This window comes from Centruroides vittatus, unplaced genomic scaffold, assembly GCF_030686945.1.
Source record: "Centruroides vittatus isolate TY-2023 unplaced genomic scaffold, ASM3068694v2 contig_651, whole genome shotgun sequence".
Classification (NCBI taxonomy): Eukaryota; Metazoa; Arthropoda; class Arachnida; order Scorpiones; family Buthidae; genus Centruroides; species Centruroides vittatus.
Genome location: NW_027122405.1, coordinates 627,622 through 643,777, shown reverse-complemented (window position 1 = coordinate 643,777; position 16,156 = coordinate 627,622). Strand labels below are relative to the sequence as shown.

Here is a 16,156-nt window from a genome sequence, read left to right as displayed (position 1 = left end):
TAATTTAAAGGAGGAATGCTGATATAAATGAAAACAATTAAATTGCTTATTAATTTACTTACACTTGTTTGTTTTAAGGGAATGTGTAGAACGACTTTCAATCACTTTTAATTAAAACAGCCATACATAGTGCAAATAACACCTCTACCGGCCATTCTAATTATTGTGAGATATAATAAGTTCAAAAGTTTATGTTAATATCCAAAAACGTCTTCTTATACATGCAGTACAAATGGAGTGAAGTGTAGTTATCTCCTCGAACCACTAGATGGTGGGCAGAAGCTTGTTGCCAGTTTCCAGCCAAAGTTTTCACTATTGTCATATAAACTATTTGGTAAAGCTTTGTTTATTTTCTCCAGTGAAAGTAATAGACTCTGTCAGTCCCTCACTGTGAACAACAAACTGCTAATTGTTTTATTACTTTGTTTTCAAAAACTTCCTTCTCTGTCAGTTGTGGATCAAATGACTAACAAATTGTTTTCTTGCACTCGGGGGAATTTTTTTTTTAATATTTAACAAGTAGTATTGCTAGTAATGAGGTTTATAATTTTATTTTTAATAATTAAAAAAATATTGATAAAATTATCAAATAAATGTTTAGGTGACAATTACTAAATGGTATTGCTACATAATTAACATATATTTTAATTGTTGCAAAATTGGAAGTATTAAATTTCTTATCTGATTGTGAGATAGTGGGACAATAACACCAAAACAAGAAAATCGTGTTGTACAAAAATAGCTGCAATGACTTATTTGAAATGAATTGGGGTTGGTCCTGTCATTGAAAACAGGAGAAAAAGTTTGAATATGTAGTATTGTAGTAAAGGTTAAATATTCTACATTGTCATTTTTTATTGAATTGCATAACAATCACAAGAGTGCAGCACTCTCATGCTGTGAGAGAATTTATTGCGGTTGGTAGTAAGATATTGTTTTTTATAAAATTTTTTTAAAAACTTCATAACTTCAAAACCACTGTCAGAATTGCTTCAACACATATCAGTTGAGGATTACTATAAAGCTTACAGTTCAGCTGTTGTTTATTTTTGAGAAATTCAATATTAAAAAAAAAACCATGTATCTGCTGGATACATGACAAAGTAAGAGTTAAGTGAACTTTACAAAAAATCAACAACCACACCATAAAATGACAAAACCCAAATTTTCATTCATTTATTTCACTATGTTTTATCTTATTTGGATATGTTTAAAAATAAATAAATAAATTTGTCAGTTGCTCTGAATTAAGGGTGCCTGTACATGGGGGTATTAGGAGCATGGGTCTCTCTTTGTCTGTGTTGTCCTTTTCCTGATTCCTAAGAGATCCCAAATTCATTATCAACAAACAGAAAATTTATGACTTCTAACCTGTTCTGCAAATATAAAATAACCTAATGAATGATATTTGTCATTTTCCATGCAACTTCATCGTATGTTAACCAAAACTTGGCCTTGAAAACAAGGAACATTCCTTGTTTTCAAGACCAAGTTAGCCCCAATTGCAGACAGTGCCACCTTGTCGGAGTGCTGATCCAACATTGAATCATAGTTTCAAAGTTTCCTGCATAATGTATGATACCTTATTTTATATCTTGTGTCCCCTTTTTTCATAGTATGTGGATGTTGCTGTTCTGAACATATACTATAATGTCTTGGAAGAAAGAATCAATGCTTATTTTTGATAACAGTTAGAGTTGGTACATGACAGTTAAAGTTACTAGATTTAACATGCTGACCTAGCAGCCAAGTTGAATACACAAAATTTTACAAATTGAAAAATAACTTATTCATTTGGATTTTAATGGAAGCTGTTTTTAATATTAAAATTGCAAACTAATATGTTGGTATTCAATATTATAATTCATTTCTTTTATTATTTTACTAAAGCAATTAAAAATAAGAACTATTTCATAAAACTGGAGATTTTTAATTTATAATCTTTCTATCTTACTAACTTCCATTTCCAATGCATATGTTGACTGTCTTAATTAATCATTTGGCATTGAAACTATAACAGTAATTTTTTGAGTTGGAGTGAATGTTATTAGTGTGGTATATATTTTCATTGCCAACAATGATGTGTTGTAGCCAATGTTAGTTGAAAAATATGCCATTAATCATGATTCAAGTTATGTTGCCACTTTGGCTTGTGTGACTTTGGGGTAGTAGGAAACAATGGGCTCTGTATTAAGTGACATAATATAATTGTTATTTAATTTGTGAGATCACAACATGCTTTTTATTACATATTAACTGAACTCTTTAACATTGAAATGCCTATCCTCATCCATGGAACCACAGATCTACTTTGCATTAATGCTGATTTGTAGAAAGTAATAATGGGAGTTTCAAGTTTCGTTATGTATATACACACTGTGTGTGTGTGTGTGTGTGTGTCGTGTCCCTTATTTTTCGAATATATTTTTTTTCTAACACATAGGGCCTAGTTTTGTTTATTTTACCCTTAAATACTCCCACAATAAATTTCAGCTCATTTTGATCACTAGAACCCGTGCTGACTTGCATAGAATCATTTCCATACATATGGTGCTAGAGAAGTGGCACGTATTCGCTTTGTTTTGTAACACAGTTTGTCGGGCTACTAACACATACAGTTTTTTTTCCCGAAGATGTCAGTGGAATTACGAAGCACTAAAAAACATATTTTCTTAGTCGGAGAGATAAACCACCAAATCACGGGTGCAAAATTACCATCAAATCGGCAAGTACTTGCAGTTTTGCTTTTTAACATTTGCGAAGTTAAACTGTGAGTGGAAGCATAAATCTTGTAATACGCGAGTGTATCATATTTTGGGAAAAAGCTAGAATACCTAAAAAATCTATACCTAACTGTGTCAAGAAACTGGTGGATATTTATCAGGTATGGAGACTCTCTATATGTGATAAAGATTCACCAATTTCTTGACACAGTTAGATATAGATTTTTTAGGTATTCTAGCCTTTTCCCAAAATATGATACACTCGCGTATTACAAGATTTTATGCTTTCACTCACAATTTAACTTCGCAAATGTTAAAAAACAAAACTGCGAGTACTTGCAGATTTGATGGTAATTTTGCACCCGTGATTTGGTGGTTTATCTCTCCGACTAAGAAAATATGTTTTTTTAGTGCTTCGTAATTCCACTGACATCTTCGAAAAAAAAAAAACTGTATGTGTTAGTAGCCCGACAAATTGTGTTAGAATGGCAAACAAAGCGAATATGTGCCACTTCTCTAACACCATATGTATGGAAGTGATTCGATGCAAGTCGGCACGGGTCCTAGTGATCAAAATGAGCTGAAATTTCGTGCGGGAGTATTTAAGGGTAAAATAAGCAAAACTAAGCCCTATGCGTTAGAAAAAAAAATTATTCAAAAAATAAGGGACACCCTAATGTATATATATATATATATATATATATAATTATTTCTTATTTTTAAATTACTAATTTATGTCTCTAGAATTGATCTAAAAAATTTCAAAAACGGTATGAAAACAGAATAAAATTGATATTGAATAGCAAATTCATAGTTATACTTTCAGCAGCAAACATTTCCAGTATAAATTATAATGTACTGTACATAGGCTGTTTTTTTTTTTCAAGCTCCGATGGTCCATAAAAAAAAGACAAGTGTAAATAACAAAATGATTTATTACCAAAAGTTAGGTACAAACATGGTTACTTTTCAACATAATCACCGTGAAGATTGAAGCATTTGTCATATCTGTAGATGAGCTTCTCCATCCCCTTGTCATAGAATGTTGCCACTAGTGAATTGAGATGGCCTCAACAACATTGTTTTGAAGATTGTCATTAGTCTCAAACCTCTGCCCTGCTAGCCAAGTTTTCAGTTCAGGAAAGAGGTGGAAGTCTTCACCACCTTTAAACCCAGCATATAGCTCCAATTTAGCACCGAGTGACTTCCACCTTTTTCCTGAACAGGAAAGGTGGCTAGGAGGGCAGAGGTTCAAGACTAATGACAATCTTCAAAACAACATTAGGGCCCATCTCGAGTCATTGGCAGCAACATTCTATGACAAGGGGATGGAAAAGCTTGTCCACAGATATGACAAATTCTTCAATCTTCATGGTGATTATGTTGAAAAGTAACTATGTTTGTACCCAACTTTTGGTAATAAATTCATTTTGTTATTTACACTTGTTATTTACACTTATGGACCATTGGAACTAGAAAAAAATTGCCCCCTAGTCATTAATTTATTTAAAACCTATAAAATAATTTTTATTGCCACAATTTGTAATCAATCATATGTGAATGACTAATCACATTAGGATAATTCCTAATTCTGCTTGATACCACATAATTAGCTATTTTTTTGAAAGCTATTCTATTGGTTATATAGTTGGGCAGTTTTTTAATCATCATTAGTAACTGAAATGAAATTACTATTATGAAGTTAAATTTTACTTGATAATTACTAGTTACTTCATGTAGAAAAATTTTTATTGACAAATTTTTATTTATCAAATTTATATTTTAGATAACCAGACATTCCCAACAGAGTAATAATAAAGTACAGTAGACCCCCCTATCACACGGGTTCTTATAACACGGATTCGTATAACACAGCAAAAAATTGTGATCGTATTCATATAACATGCTAAAAGAGACGACTTGTATAACACAGTAAAACGTCATTGCCAACTCATGTCGTGACAGGATTGGTCGAATCTGGACCAATAGCGAATATTGTGCAAACTGTTGAGTTTAAATGAGCACTGGACCTACTAAAACACATTTATTATTCAACAGCATAAAAATTATATTTTTATTAATCATGTCGCCAAAGTTATTTTTCTGCGAAAAATTCGCTGATCAGGAAACATGCGTCCGCCATTCGATGAGCCACTCTGCGACGAAAACAAGCTTAAGCAATGGCGTCATTGAACGGTGCACGCTCGGTAAGTAATCTTACAATTTTTTGTTTATAACATAATTTATATGGATTATTCCCAAAAAATTATACGTGATTTGGAAATGTTGAATCAAATTAGTCTATAATCGATTAATTTTATGGAAGAAAACCTTTCAAACAGTCGTAGCTTCTAAACTGCACACATGCCTGGCTGTGATTGGCTCATGTATTTAAGTGACTTGTACAACTCGGATTCATATAACACAGAACGTATCTACCATGTTGTAGAGGGGTCTACTGTACAGACAGATCTCTATTTATGGAAATATGACTTTCATAAATCCACACTTATGTAAAAAAATCTCCAGCATACACAGAATTTAAGGATAGCACTTATGCAAAGCAAACAAAGTAAATTATGTGCAAGTTTGTGCAGTCAGACAACATAGGCTGCTGCATCTTTCCAGTTCAACATTATGTAATTTTGTTATGTTTGTGTTTGCAATAAAGATATGGGCTGTGTAAGGGTACTCTGAGATAGGCTAGGCTACAAGTTAAAAATGTGAATTATGTATTGAGTTACAGAATAATCTATTTGCATAATTAGAGGACTGTCTGAATAAAATTTTAATATTTTATTTTAGATTAAAGTGATAAAGCATAATATTATGTAACAATAATGATAATAATTACAGAAAATAATTGTATGTTTTTTAATTTAAGGAAATGGAAAATGAAAGTAGTAGTTTACTTTTACGCTATGAAGATTTGAATGATAAAGTAGTTAAACTAAGGCAGCGCAATTCACAAGAACAGCAAAAACTTCGTGAGGAAATTCGGACATTAGAAAAACAGTAAGAATTTCTTTATCATTAAAGACTATATTTCAACAATTTTTATGTATAATATCAGATTATATTTAGTTAGTTTAGGAAAATTTCAAGAATAACTAGAATAATTTAAGTACAATCATAATTTTAATCATAAATCATAATAGAGATTTTGGGATTCACAATAGTCGTAAAAGTTTTTTGAGAGTTTTAAATACAGGGTCTGTACAGACTTGGAAAGTCAGGGAATAGGATTTTTGGCAGAAAAAGTCAGGGAATTTGCAAATATTGCGTAATCGTCTGTCATTCTTGCTTCTTTTTGATCTGAACATGTTTTTAAATTTGGTTCAGTATAGGGAGGTCTACAAAAACTGTAGTAACACAACAGATGGCAAGATTTGTTGTGCTTACATCTCATAAACTATAAATGATAATCTAACGATTTAAATTTTGTTGAATAGGAGGTTTACATTTGTATTTAAAATTGTAGGTAGTGGGGGTGTGCAGCTGTGTGAAGGAGGGGTAGCAGTTGCATGTGAACACCAAAAATAGTGATGTGATGTGGTGTTTGGGCAGCAAAACTATGGACGGCGAAGAGATAGGATGTTGAAATTTGTGTCAAATTTGTATAGAACGACAGACTCTACAATATTATTTAGCAATAATAACCAATAAAATAGAATTTGTAAAGTTATAAGCTGATAACGGTGTGGGTTGAAGAAAATTTTCATAATGTTGAAGGAATTGCAAAGGAAATACATGTTTCTTACATTTCTGTTTGTATCATTGGGAAGAAAAATTGAAAAGAAATCAGAAAAGCCCAAAATAACTAATGCCAAATGATTCAGCTTATATAGAGAGCGTAATAAAACCGAGTGTGTCAACTTTGAGCGTGACATCAACTTGCGTCAACTTGAATATTTCGAGCCACCCAAACTGATAGATATTGACTTGGAATGTGATAACCAGCAAGACTTTATTCCTTTACATCTTATCCTTCCTGAAATAACACAAAGTTGGATCCATTCCTTAAACAATTGTGATTGTGTTCTGTAGGCAACCCTCCCATTTTTTTGTCTGTGTAACATTTGATTAACTCATTGCAGTCAGTTGATGCTGTGGGGAGGTAAAAACTATCAGTTGGCTTAACAATATTGTGTACAGGACATCTCATGCAATTTATATATTTTTATTCATTATATTCTCTGCTGCTGGCCACATACAGTATATGGAGATAATAATCCTGCCAATTTTGACGGATTGATGATCTGTAATATGTCTTCTCTCAAACTGCAAATTTTTTACTTCAAATGGCCCACAGAATTTCAGAAGTATACCAAAATATCACTATAGAGTTAGTCTTGTTTTCAAAAACACCATTGACAATGACATGCTTTTCTGTCAAAACTCTGCCACTCCCATTATAAGTTTCTGGGAGAGGTGGGATATGTAACAACCTCGAATGTATCTGTGCTGGACCAAAAATAACACGTGATTAGCAATTTTTTCTGTTTAAATTATTTTTACTTCCTTGCCTCCTCACTTTAAGAAAATTCAATTTTGCAACGCGACATGAGTCTTTATCGTATTTAAATAAAATTTACGAATTAATTTAAATTAAATCATGAATTTTTTTGTGTGACAGAAATGATGTAGCTAATTATGTAATTGATTTTATGCCAAGTTTTTCATTTTTTGTAAGTGAATAAAGTGTGTCTTAATAAAAGAAAAATTATATAATTGTGTCAAAATGGGCTTAAATAGACTTGGCCGAATATTACATAATGGAAAGGAGAAATGCAGAGACATTAATAAGTCAGGGAATAATATCATAATTGGTAATGGAAAGTCAGGGAATCGCAGTTGGAATTACCTGTATGGACCCTGTATGTTCCAAAACCATAGTTGCCAAAACATAAGCTCAATGGGCAATAGGACAACGTGTACTTTATCCATGCCTTCTGAAATATGAGGTCTGACTGTATTGTTTATTATTTTAACAAATTAAGTAAAAATTTTAAAAATTTTGGCTGACGGTATTTACAGTTTATAAAAATATGAAATGTCACAAACATACAAAAGAAAAGTCTTTTGTATTCGTTTTCTCTCTTCTGTCATTTCAACCAACAACAATTCAAAAACAATTTTCACTCATGGAGGCTATGCCCCTGCAATAAAATGCAAAGTGGAAACAGCATTCTCTGGTCATTTTGCTAAAATTCTAATACAATACAATTAAGTAAACATTAAAAAAATATATTTTAACACAGTTTATTACAATCAATAAAAGAAATTACTTTGCTCAGCCTTCTTCACTTTGCTTCTTCTCTCACCAACTGTCTATCCATCAACAATAAATTTTATCTGAACTATTAAGTATTTTAAGTTTGTCATATAGGTAGTTTGAAAAAAATAGTATTTAATACAAATTATAAATGTAAATAATTAATCAAGGATGATTACTCATATCATAATTTAATTTGTACACTCAAATCTGTTTTTGTGCGGTCTTTTTTTGTGCAATTTTTTATGTGCGCAATGTGTTTTGTGCAATTATTTTTGTGCAGTATACCAATTTGATTGAAATTCATACTGCACACAAAAAATCGCACAAAAACAGGTTTGAGTGTGTAATATCAATAAAAATTTAATATTTGTTCAGTGTTTAAAGTTTTTATAGTAAAACATAAAATTTATATATTATCTATTATTATTATCTATAAATTTATTAATAAACAAAAATAATATTTATTAAATCTAAAATAAACTTTTAGAAATTATTAGGTTTTATTTTTCATTTACATAATTAGAAAAATGTAATGATAAGTATTTATTTTATTTACAAACAGCAACTTATTTTCAAAAATAAATATCTGCTTAATAGGAAATTAAATTTTAAAATTAAACTTTATGTAAAATGTACTAGAGAATAATATGTAATTCTGAATTTTTGAAAATTGAAATAATTTTATTTAAAACTTATTAGATTTTATAAAATTTAAATTTCAGGAAAGAAAAAATAATTGAAAGTAACAAGAATGATGAAGCAGAAGCATCACAAGCTTTGATGGAACTTATGCAGAAGATGAAGGAATATATGAAAAAATTAAAGGTTGTAATTTTTCCAGTTAATTTATGAAATCATAAAAAGTGTTTCATTACATTTTTTTCATTATTGAAAGTAATTACAAATAAGTGTGTAATTACATTCAATAATGAAATGAAAGAAAATATTTATAGATATTTACTTCCATGGGTAGAAAAATTTTATTAATTTATTTTATAGAAATGTTGAAAATTCCAAAACATAAAAAATATGATTCTATTCAAAACAAAGTGACAATTTTTAAAATATTTTATGAATTTTATATTATTGCATGCACTGTTCCAGGAATAATTTTCTATAATTTAAAAGCTGTATACAGTGGAACCTCACTTAACGAGCATAATTCGTTCCAGAATTGTACTTGTAAAGTGAAACAATTTTTCTCACATAAATTAATGTAAAATACAATAATGCATTCCATGCTGAAAAAAATACTCAAATATTTTATGTGCAATGTTTATTCAAAGAAAATTATACAATATACATTGTTAAGGAGCATGAATCATCATCGTCTAGTGCAGAATGAACCAACCTAAAATGCAAATTTGATTTGCAGAAAAGATAAAAGTCACAGATAATATGTCTGATAAACATGCTAAATGATATGCCAAATGCTTGGGCTATGTAAACTCTATAATTAAATATTAGAAATTAATTAATTTGATTAGAAGTAGATAGTTAAGCTTCCATCTTGTATTTAATGTAATAATTATAAATAATTAATTTTTAGTGGTAATGTACATTAATTTTTAATGTAGACATTTCTAAAATTTAATTTGGAATTGGTCATTAAATTTAATACAAGATGACAGCATAACTGCCTACCTCTAGTCAAATTAATTAATTTTTAATATTTAATTATAGCCTTTACATAGCCCAAGAATTTGGCATATCGTTTGGCATTATATAACAGGCTATGGTTGTTGATGTTCATAAGTAATATGTGTGAACACAAATTGGGAAGAATGTGTGATCACAAGTAACACTAAGATGCTAGTGGAACGAGTGCTAAACACAGACTGATGGAGCATGCACACAATCCAGGACTTCCCCATTCCTGGTCACTCATTATGTGAAACATCACTTGTTAAGTGAGTCATTTTTTTAACAATTTGTTTTGCTTGTTATTCGAAACACTCATTATGCAAGGTGCTCGTTAAGTGAGGTTTTACTGTATTTATAATATGATAAGCTAAATTATTAGATTTTGCTTATTTTTATTGTTTTAAATTTTTTGTTTTTTTCAATAATAATAATAAACACCATTAAGCAATTGTGGGCTTGAAAGGTGCTACATGGCAGGCATTCAAATGACCTGGGTGGGATTTTGTTGACAAAACTGTGTTAAACTGCTGGTTAGCTTGGGGATGCCTTTTTGGGGAGATGGAAGGGTTCATGATTGCCATACAGGATCAAGTCATAAATACTAAAAACTACAGAAAACACATACTGAAAGATACAATACTCACAAATGACACATGCAGAAAATGTCACAGCATGCCAGAAACTATACAACACATCACCTCTGGTTGCAAGCTCTTGGCACAGACAGATTATCTACACAGACATAATCAATTAGCGAATATAATATGCCAAGAGCTTGCAAAGAAACACAAGTTATTAGACATCCACGAGCCATACTACAAGTACATTCCACAGACAGTATTGGAAAACAACACACACAAAATGTACTACAACAGAGCCATAATCACAGATAAAACAATTTACCACAACAGACCAGACATCACACTCATTGGCAAACACAATAAAATTACATACATTATAGACATATCTATTCCAAACACTCACAATATACAAGACACATGCACTGAAAAAATCATCAAGTACACAGAACTCACCCAGGAAATAAGGCATCTGTGGAGGATGGATAAGGTGCTTATTGTACCTGTCATTCTCTTCTCTACAGGTGTCATACCATACACACACTACACAGAAGCCTAGGCACATTACAATTGAATAGAAAGAACATACATCACACTACAGAAGGCCACTATATTGAATACATGTCATATTGTTAGAAAATTCCTGAATAGAGACACACTTATTTAATTTTTGTCTTCGTTGCTGTGCCTTGACTCTGGTTTGGCATTGTACAGAGCAACAGGTATGAACTGAGTATAACTCACTAAATCCAACATAATAATAATAAATTATCTGCATTATATAAATAGTAATAAGTCATCATTATTTATACTATGCAAGAATAGTTTTTTATTTTAAAAGTTACATCATACAGCATTTATGCTATTTATGCTTTACTTGCAAAGTATTTGATATTTGACTGAAAAATTTAATCAACAAATTTAGAAACATTGTAATACTATCTTAATAATTATTTATTTTTATTAATAATAATAACATACTATGTTAATATTGAGTAGCAAGTTTTATTTTATGATGGCTATGACAGAGTTTTTGGAAATGTTACATAATAAATACTAATTGCAAAACGAGAGTGCTTATTAGACTTTCCCATACTTGCACCACAGTTTATGGACCAGATGGCTGACTACCATAATAACTAAGACCAATTACCATAGATTCTATGGTAATTGGTCTTAGGATCATAGCACCCTCACTGATAACAGGCAGAAATAGGCTATTCTATTAAATGCATTTGCTCAATTCTAAATTATAATTCTATTAATTAAACATTCTACTTGTAGAATTAATTGTATTAATTTTTGAACATAAATAAGTCTTCAAATTCAATAGTATTAAACTGATGCATTTTAAAAAATCTGATAACTAATTGTATTTTTCTAAATAATTCACAATTTTATTATTTTTTTATACAATGTAATAATTTTGATTTTGTATTGGTCAATAGTAAAACAAGGAAAACAGTATTTGAATTACAAAGGTTATACAAACATAAGTACGAGTCCTTATTTCTTTATTTTCTTCCCTTTATTCCAATCAGGAACCACCATGCAACTTGCAACTTGAAGTCAAAAAAACTTCTAAAATTAACGAACAAAACACTATTAGACGACATACAACACAATTAAAATGATCTTCGGCGCCGACCTGTCTTTATAGGCTACGGCGTCTACCAAGCATTAAAAACTGTACTTATGTTTGTATAACCTTTGTAATTCAAATTTGAATTTAACTTTAATTCCCGAGTTTTGTACAAAAATATGTAAAATTTTTTTGAGACTACTCGAATCTGCCAGAGGGCCTGCAACTAAAAGCAATTATATAACACGGATACTATTGTGGAAGACTAACAGTTTTTAATGCTTGGTAGACGCCGTAGCCTATAAAGACAGGTCGGCGCCGAAGATCATTTTTAATTGTGTTGTATGTCGTCTAATAGTGTTTTGTTCGTTAATTTTAGAAGTTTTTTTGACTTCAAGTTGCAAGTTGCATGGTGGTTCCTGATTAGAATAAAGGGAAGAAAATAAAGAAATAAGGACTCGTACTTATGTTTGTATAACCTTTGTAATTCAAATTTGAATTTAACTTTAATTCCCGAGTTTTGTACGAAAAAAAGAAGGAAAACAGTATCTTTAATTAATTTGAAAATCATATATAAGGGAGGTATCAGTTTCTGTTAATAGACTATAAGTAGAAGTTATAGCTAATACAAATGATATTGACTTTAATTTTTTAAAAGTATGCATCTTTAATTTATCTATTTTCTATTATCACTTCCAATTCCTATTATAAATGATCAAAATGTCAATTATAATTATGTAATTTAATTTTATCAAACCTTGAAATCCTAAATATATGCTTTAATTGTGAATAATAAAAGTTTATTTCTAAAATCAAGACTGCAGATTTCAAGTTAGTCAATATCATTTGTATTAACAATATTTTCTACTTAAATCATACTAACAGAAAATATGTACTTACCTTATATTTATTTATTTATTAATCATAAAAATAAAGACAAAGGATTTGTGTCTAGTCAAATATAATTGTCTGAGGACCATTCTCACTGAACAAACTCTTCAAACAAGCAAATAGTTCTTCCAGTTACTTGTGAGGGTGCTACTAACACTTTTAAAGAATTGCATATCTGGTCCATAATCTGTACATATTACAGTCTACATGACAGTTACTAAGTAGAGATAATATACTTTCAGATCTGTAACTTTATTTTTGAAATGAAATTTTTTGCTGGCATGAATAAAACTTAATTATGAAGTTAGAGTTAATGGAAGTTAGTTGCTTATCTTGCTGGCTTTAGCAAGGCAATTAAATAACTTGTTAGCAAAATATATGTTGTTTGTTTATATAATGATGTATTTTAGGAAATATTTTATTTAAATATTAATATAATTGACATCTCTAAATTACTATATTTTAAAACATCACATTCAGGTCCAACAATATGTCAATAAATGAACCACAGTTAATGTGATTCACAACATCCTAATGTCAAAGAATGAAATGAAATATGCCAAAAACTAGTAAACTTTAATAAATAATTTTGTATTACATGTACTGTACATTAAATCTTACAAGTAAACTTGTAAAGTAAAAAACAAATATTTTAAATAATCCCTTAAATACTCTTGATTATTAGCAGTGTTTTATTTTAAAGATAGTAAAATACAAAACAAAAGCAGATATGATTACAAAAATTATTCTGTTTTAAATCATAACATCAATAAATGTAATTCACTCATAGTGTAAATGTATGCTTAAATAATTATTTAATTATTATTTATTTCATTAATTATAATTAATAAAATAAATTTAAAGAAATCAGGAGACACTTTCAGCATTGACAGAAAATATTTCAGACACTACTAAAAATGAAATATTTCTACTTATTTAAATATTATTCAATATAATTTTCTTATAAATTGCTTGTTATACATAAATACAATATTCATTTAATGAAAATTAGTAAAACAAATGTCCTGTAGAAAAGCAATAAGCTGTGATATTACAGAAATAATTGTAAACTTTCATGAAGAGTGAAAGTTTTTGTATCAAATTGCTGCAGAACTAAAAATCGGCAAAGCAAGTTTATTTTATAAAAAGTACAAGGAAACTGGAAGCATTGATCTAGGACAGTCAAAAATCGTAGCAGCTTTCAATCTCAGTTCTTATGCAAAATTATCAAAGAAAGCTGGCTAGCATTACTTACAGAATTTGTGATTGAATAGAATGAAGCCACTAGTAAACAAGTTATTAAAGAGACTTCACTACAAGTTGTGTTTATCAACAAAAACAAGATATATTGTGCTGATGAAAAAAAGGATTGCAGGAAATGAATTTTGACTAAGAGAAAAGTAAGAAGAGCTTGAGATATTTGTGCAAGTGAATAATTCAAAAAAAAAATACATAAAAGTCAACATTTTCAATAGAAAATTCAAAGAAGTTTTATTTAGAAAGTATGACATGTTTTTGTCAGTCACATTTTAAAAATATTTGATGGAAAATGCAAACCATCCATGCCTAATGCTCATATGAAAGCTTGACTGTATTTCATGATTGGGTTAAATGTAAAAAGTTGTTAATTCTGTTACATAAGATGGTTAAACTGATAATGAATTTATTAGCATCAGAAATATTTTTGTCTAATAACATATTTCGTTTAGCTGTTAACATATTTAGTTAGTAGAAATAAGAATTTTTAGTGTAAGAAATTTTTAGATTTTCACAATTCCAATATAAGATTAACTTTCTTCAAAAAATAAATAAATATAATTAACAATGCAATGTAAATTAAAGACTTCTTATTTTCTGGCAAAATTTATTTTTTAAGAATGTTTACATTAAAGTAATTAAGATTATTTATTTAACAATGATTAACTGATAAGGCAAGATTAGGACTTGATCATTAGAATAATTTGGGCTTGGTTGTCTATGTGCATTTACTATTAACAGTTATTATTTCAATATCATATACTTTTAGTAATTTAATGTAACTTTTACATATTTTTTGTCATAAACATGTCACAAATTCTGTAAGTAATGCTAGCTAGTTTTCTTTGATGTTTTTGCATAAAAACTTGAGATTGGAAGATGCTACAATTTTTTATTGTCCAGGATCAATGCTTCCAGGATCCTTGCACTTTTTATAATATGTGCAATTTTCTATAATACTTTTTGGAGCTGTTAAAGATTGCATACCTTCAATCATTGTAAGCAGTGGAGGTTAACTTTTGGTTTAAAGAGCAGAGTAAGACTTTTTTGCCTAGCCTGCCCAGAGAGCAGAAATTATGTTTGCTTATTGGTTGGCATTGTGATTGGTTTTGGTCAGTTTTGTAAACATCTGACTGAAACTCTCTTCCTCATCATCTTATCACTTTTGCGGATCTGCTGGCGAGACTCCTCTGCGTCTCATTTGTGAATGTGCAGCTCTCTGCTCAGGTAGACTCATTTGTATTCCACTTTGTTGAGCCTGGTGAAGTTCCTCAGCTTCTCTTCAGAAGTATGCGGTTGTTTTTTTTAGAGAGATCAGACTTTTGAAGTAATCTTCAGTGGGGGGTGCACTATTGCCCTTTTAGGTCAAAGTGCACATAGTCAACTGTCCCCTACTTATACAGGCTACATTATTCCAGAGAAAATAAAATTATATATTATCTAAGGAAATAAACTTCTCTTTGAAGACGTTATATTCTTTTTCTAAATGGATAAACAAGTGCAATTCTAATACATTGTATTTAATGATCATTTATCATTAAAAACAGATTCCTGAGTACAGATTAAATTAAATAGGGGTCAGTGAATTTCTGTATTAAATAAACAAAAACATAAAAATAAAAATCCATTTATATAATAATATTTATTAAATATTACAAGACTTAAGTTACATTTAATTATTAATAACTTAATACAAAATACCAACAATACTCAAAATATGAGATAGATTGTTAAATTTAATTAATGTGATAAATTGTTTATTATGAAAATTTTATATTTATTAAGTTGAAAATTTTTGTTTCAGACTATGGAAGTAAAAACTATTCAGAAATATGAAGATGCACAGAAGAAGACTATTCAGTTTTTTGCTGACATTATGTAAATTATGAAATTTCTGCTGAAATTAGTAAAAAATTTTTATTCTTATTCTTTTATTAAGAGCTCAACATTTAATATTGTTGATTTATTAATACTTTCTCTACAATACTACAATATATATATATAAAACTACAATATATATATACAATACTACAATATATATATATATAATATATATATTGTAGTAGAGAAAGTATTAATAAATGAATAAATATGTATGATTATTATTAAACATAAATAATTATTATTTACTTAATAATATTTTTGATAAACAGTGCAAAAATATTTATACATTTCATTTTGATTATAAGCATTGTATACCAAA

General features: G+C 29.2%; 1 protein-coding gene across 1 annotated transcript in view; it reads left to right on the top strand.

Annotated features, from left to right (window-relative positions):
• LOC136979886 (kinetochore protein NDC80 homolog) overlaps positions 1-15,929 on the top strand; it is a 74,883-nt gene extending 58,954 nt beyond the window's left edge. Inside the window, exons 13-15 of the mRNA XM_067275911.1 lie at positions 5,608-5,738; positions 8,724-8,826; positions 15,758-15,929. Of these exons, the coding sequence (XP_067132012.1) occupies positions 5,608-5,738; positions 8,724-8,826; positions 15,758-15,835 (312 nt within the window). The 3' untranslated portion in view covers positions 15,836-15,929. The remainder of the gene's footprint in view (positions 1-5,607; positions 5,739-8,723; positions 8,827-15,757) is intronic.
• The last annotated feature ends 227 nt before the right edge of the window (positions 15,930-16,156 follow it).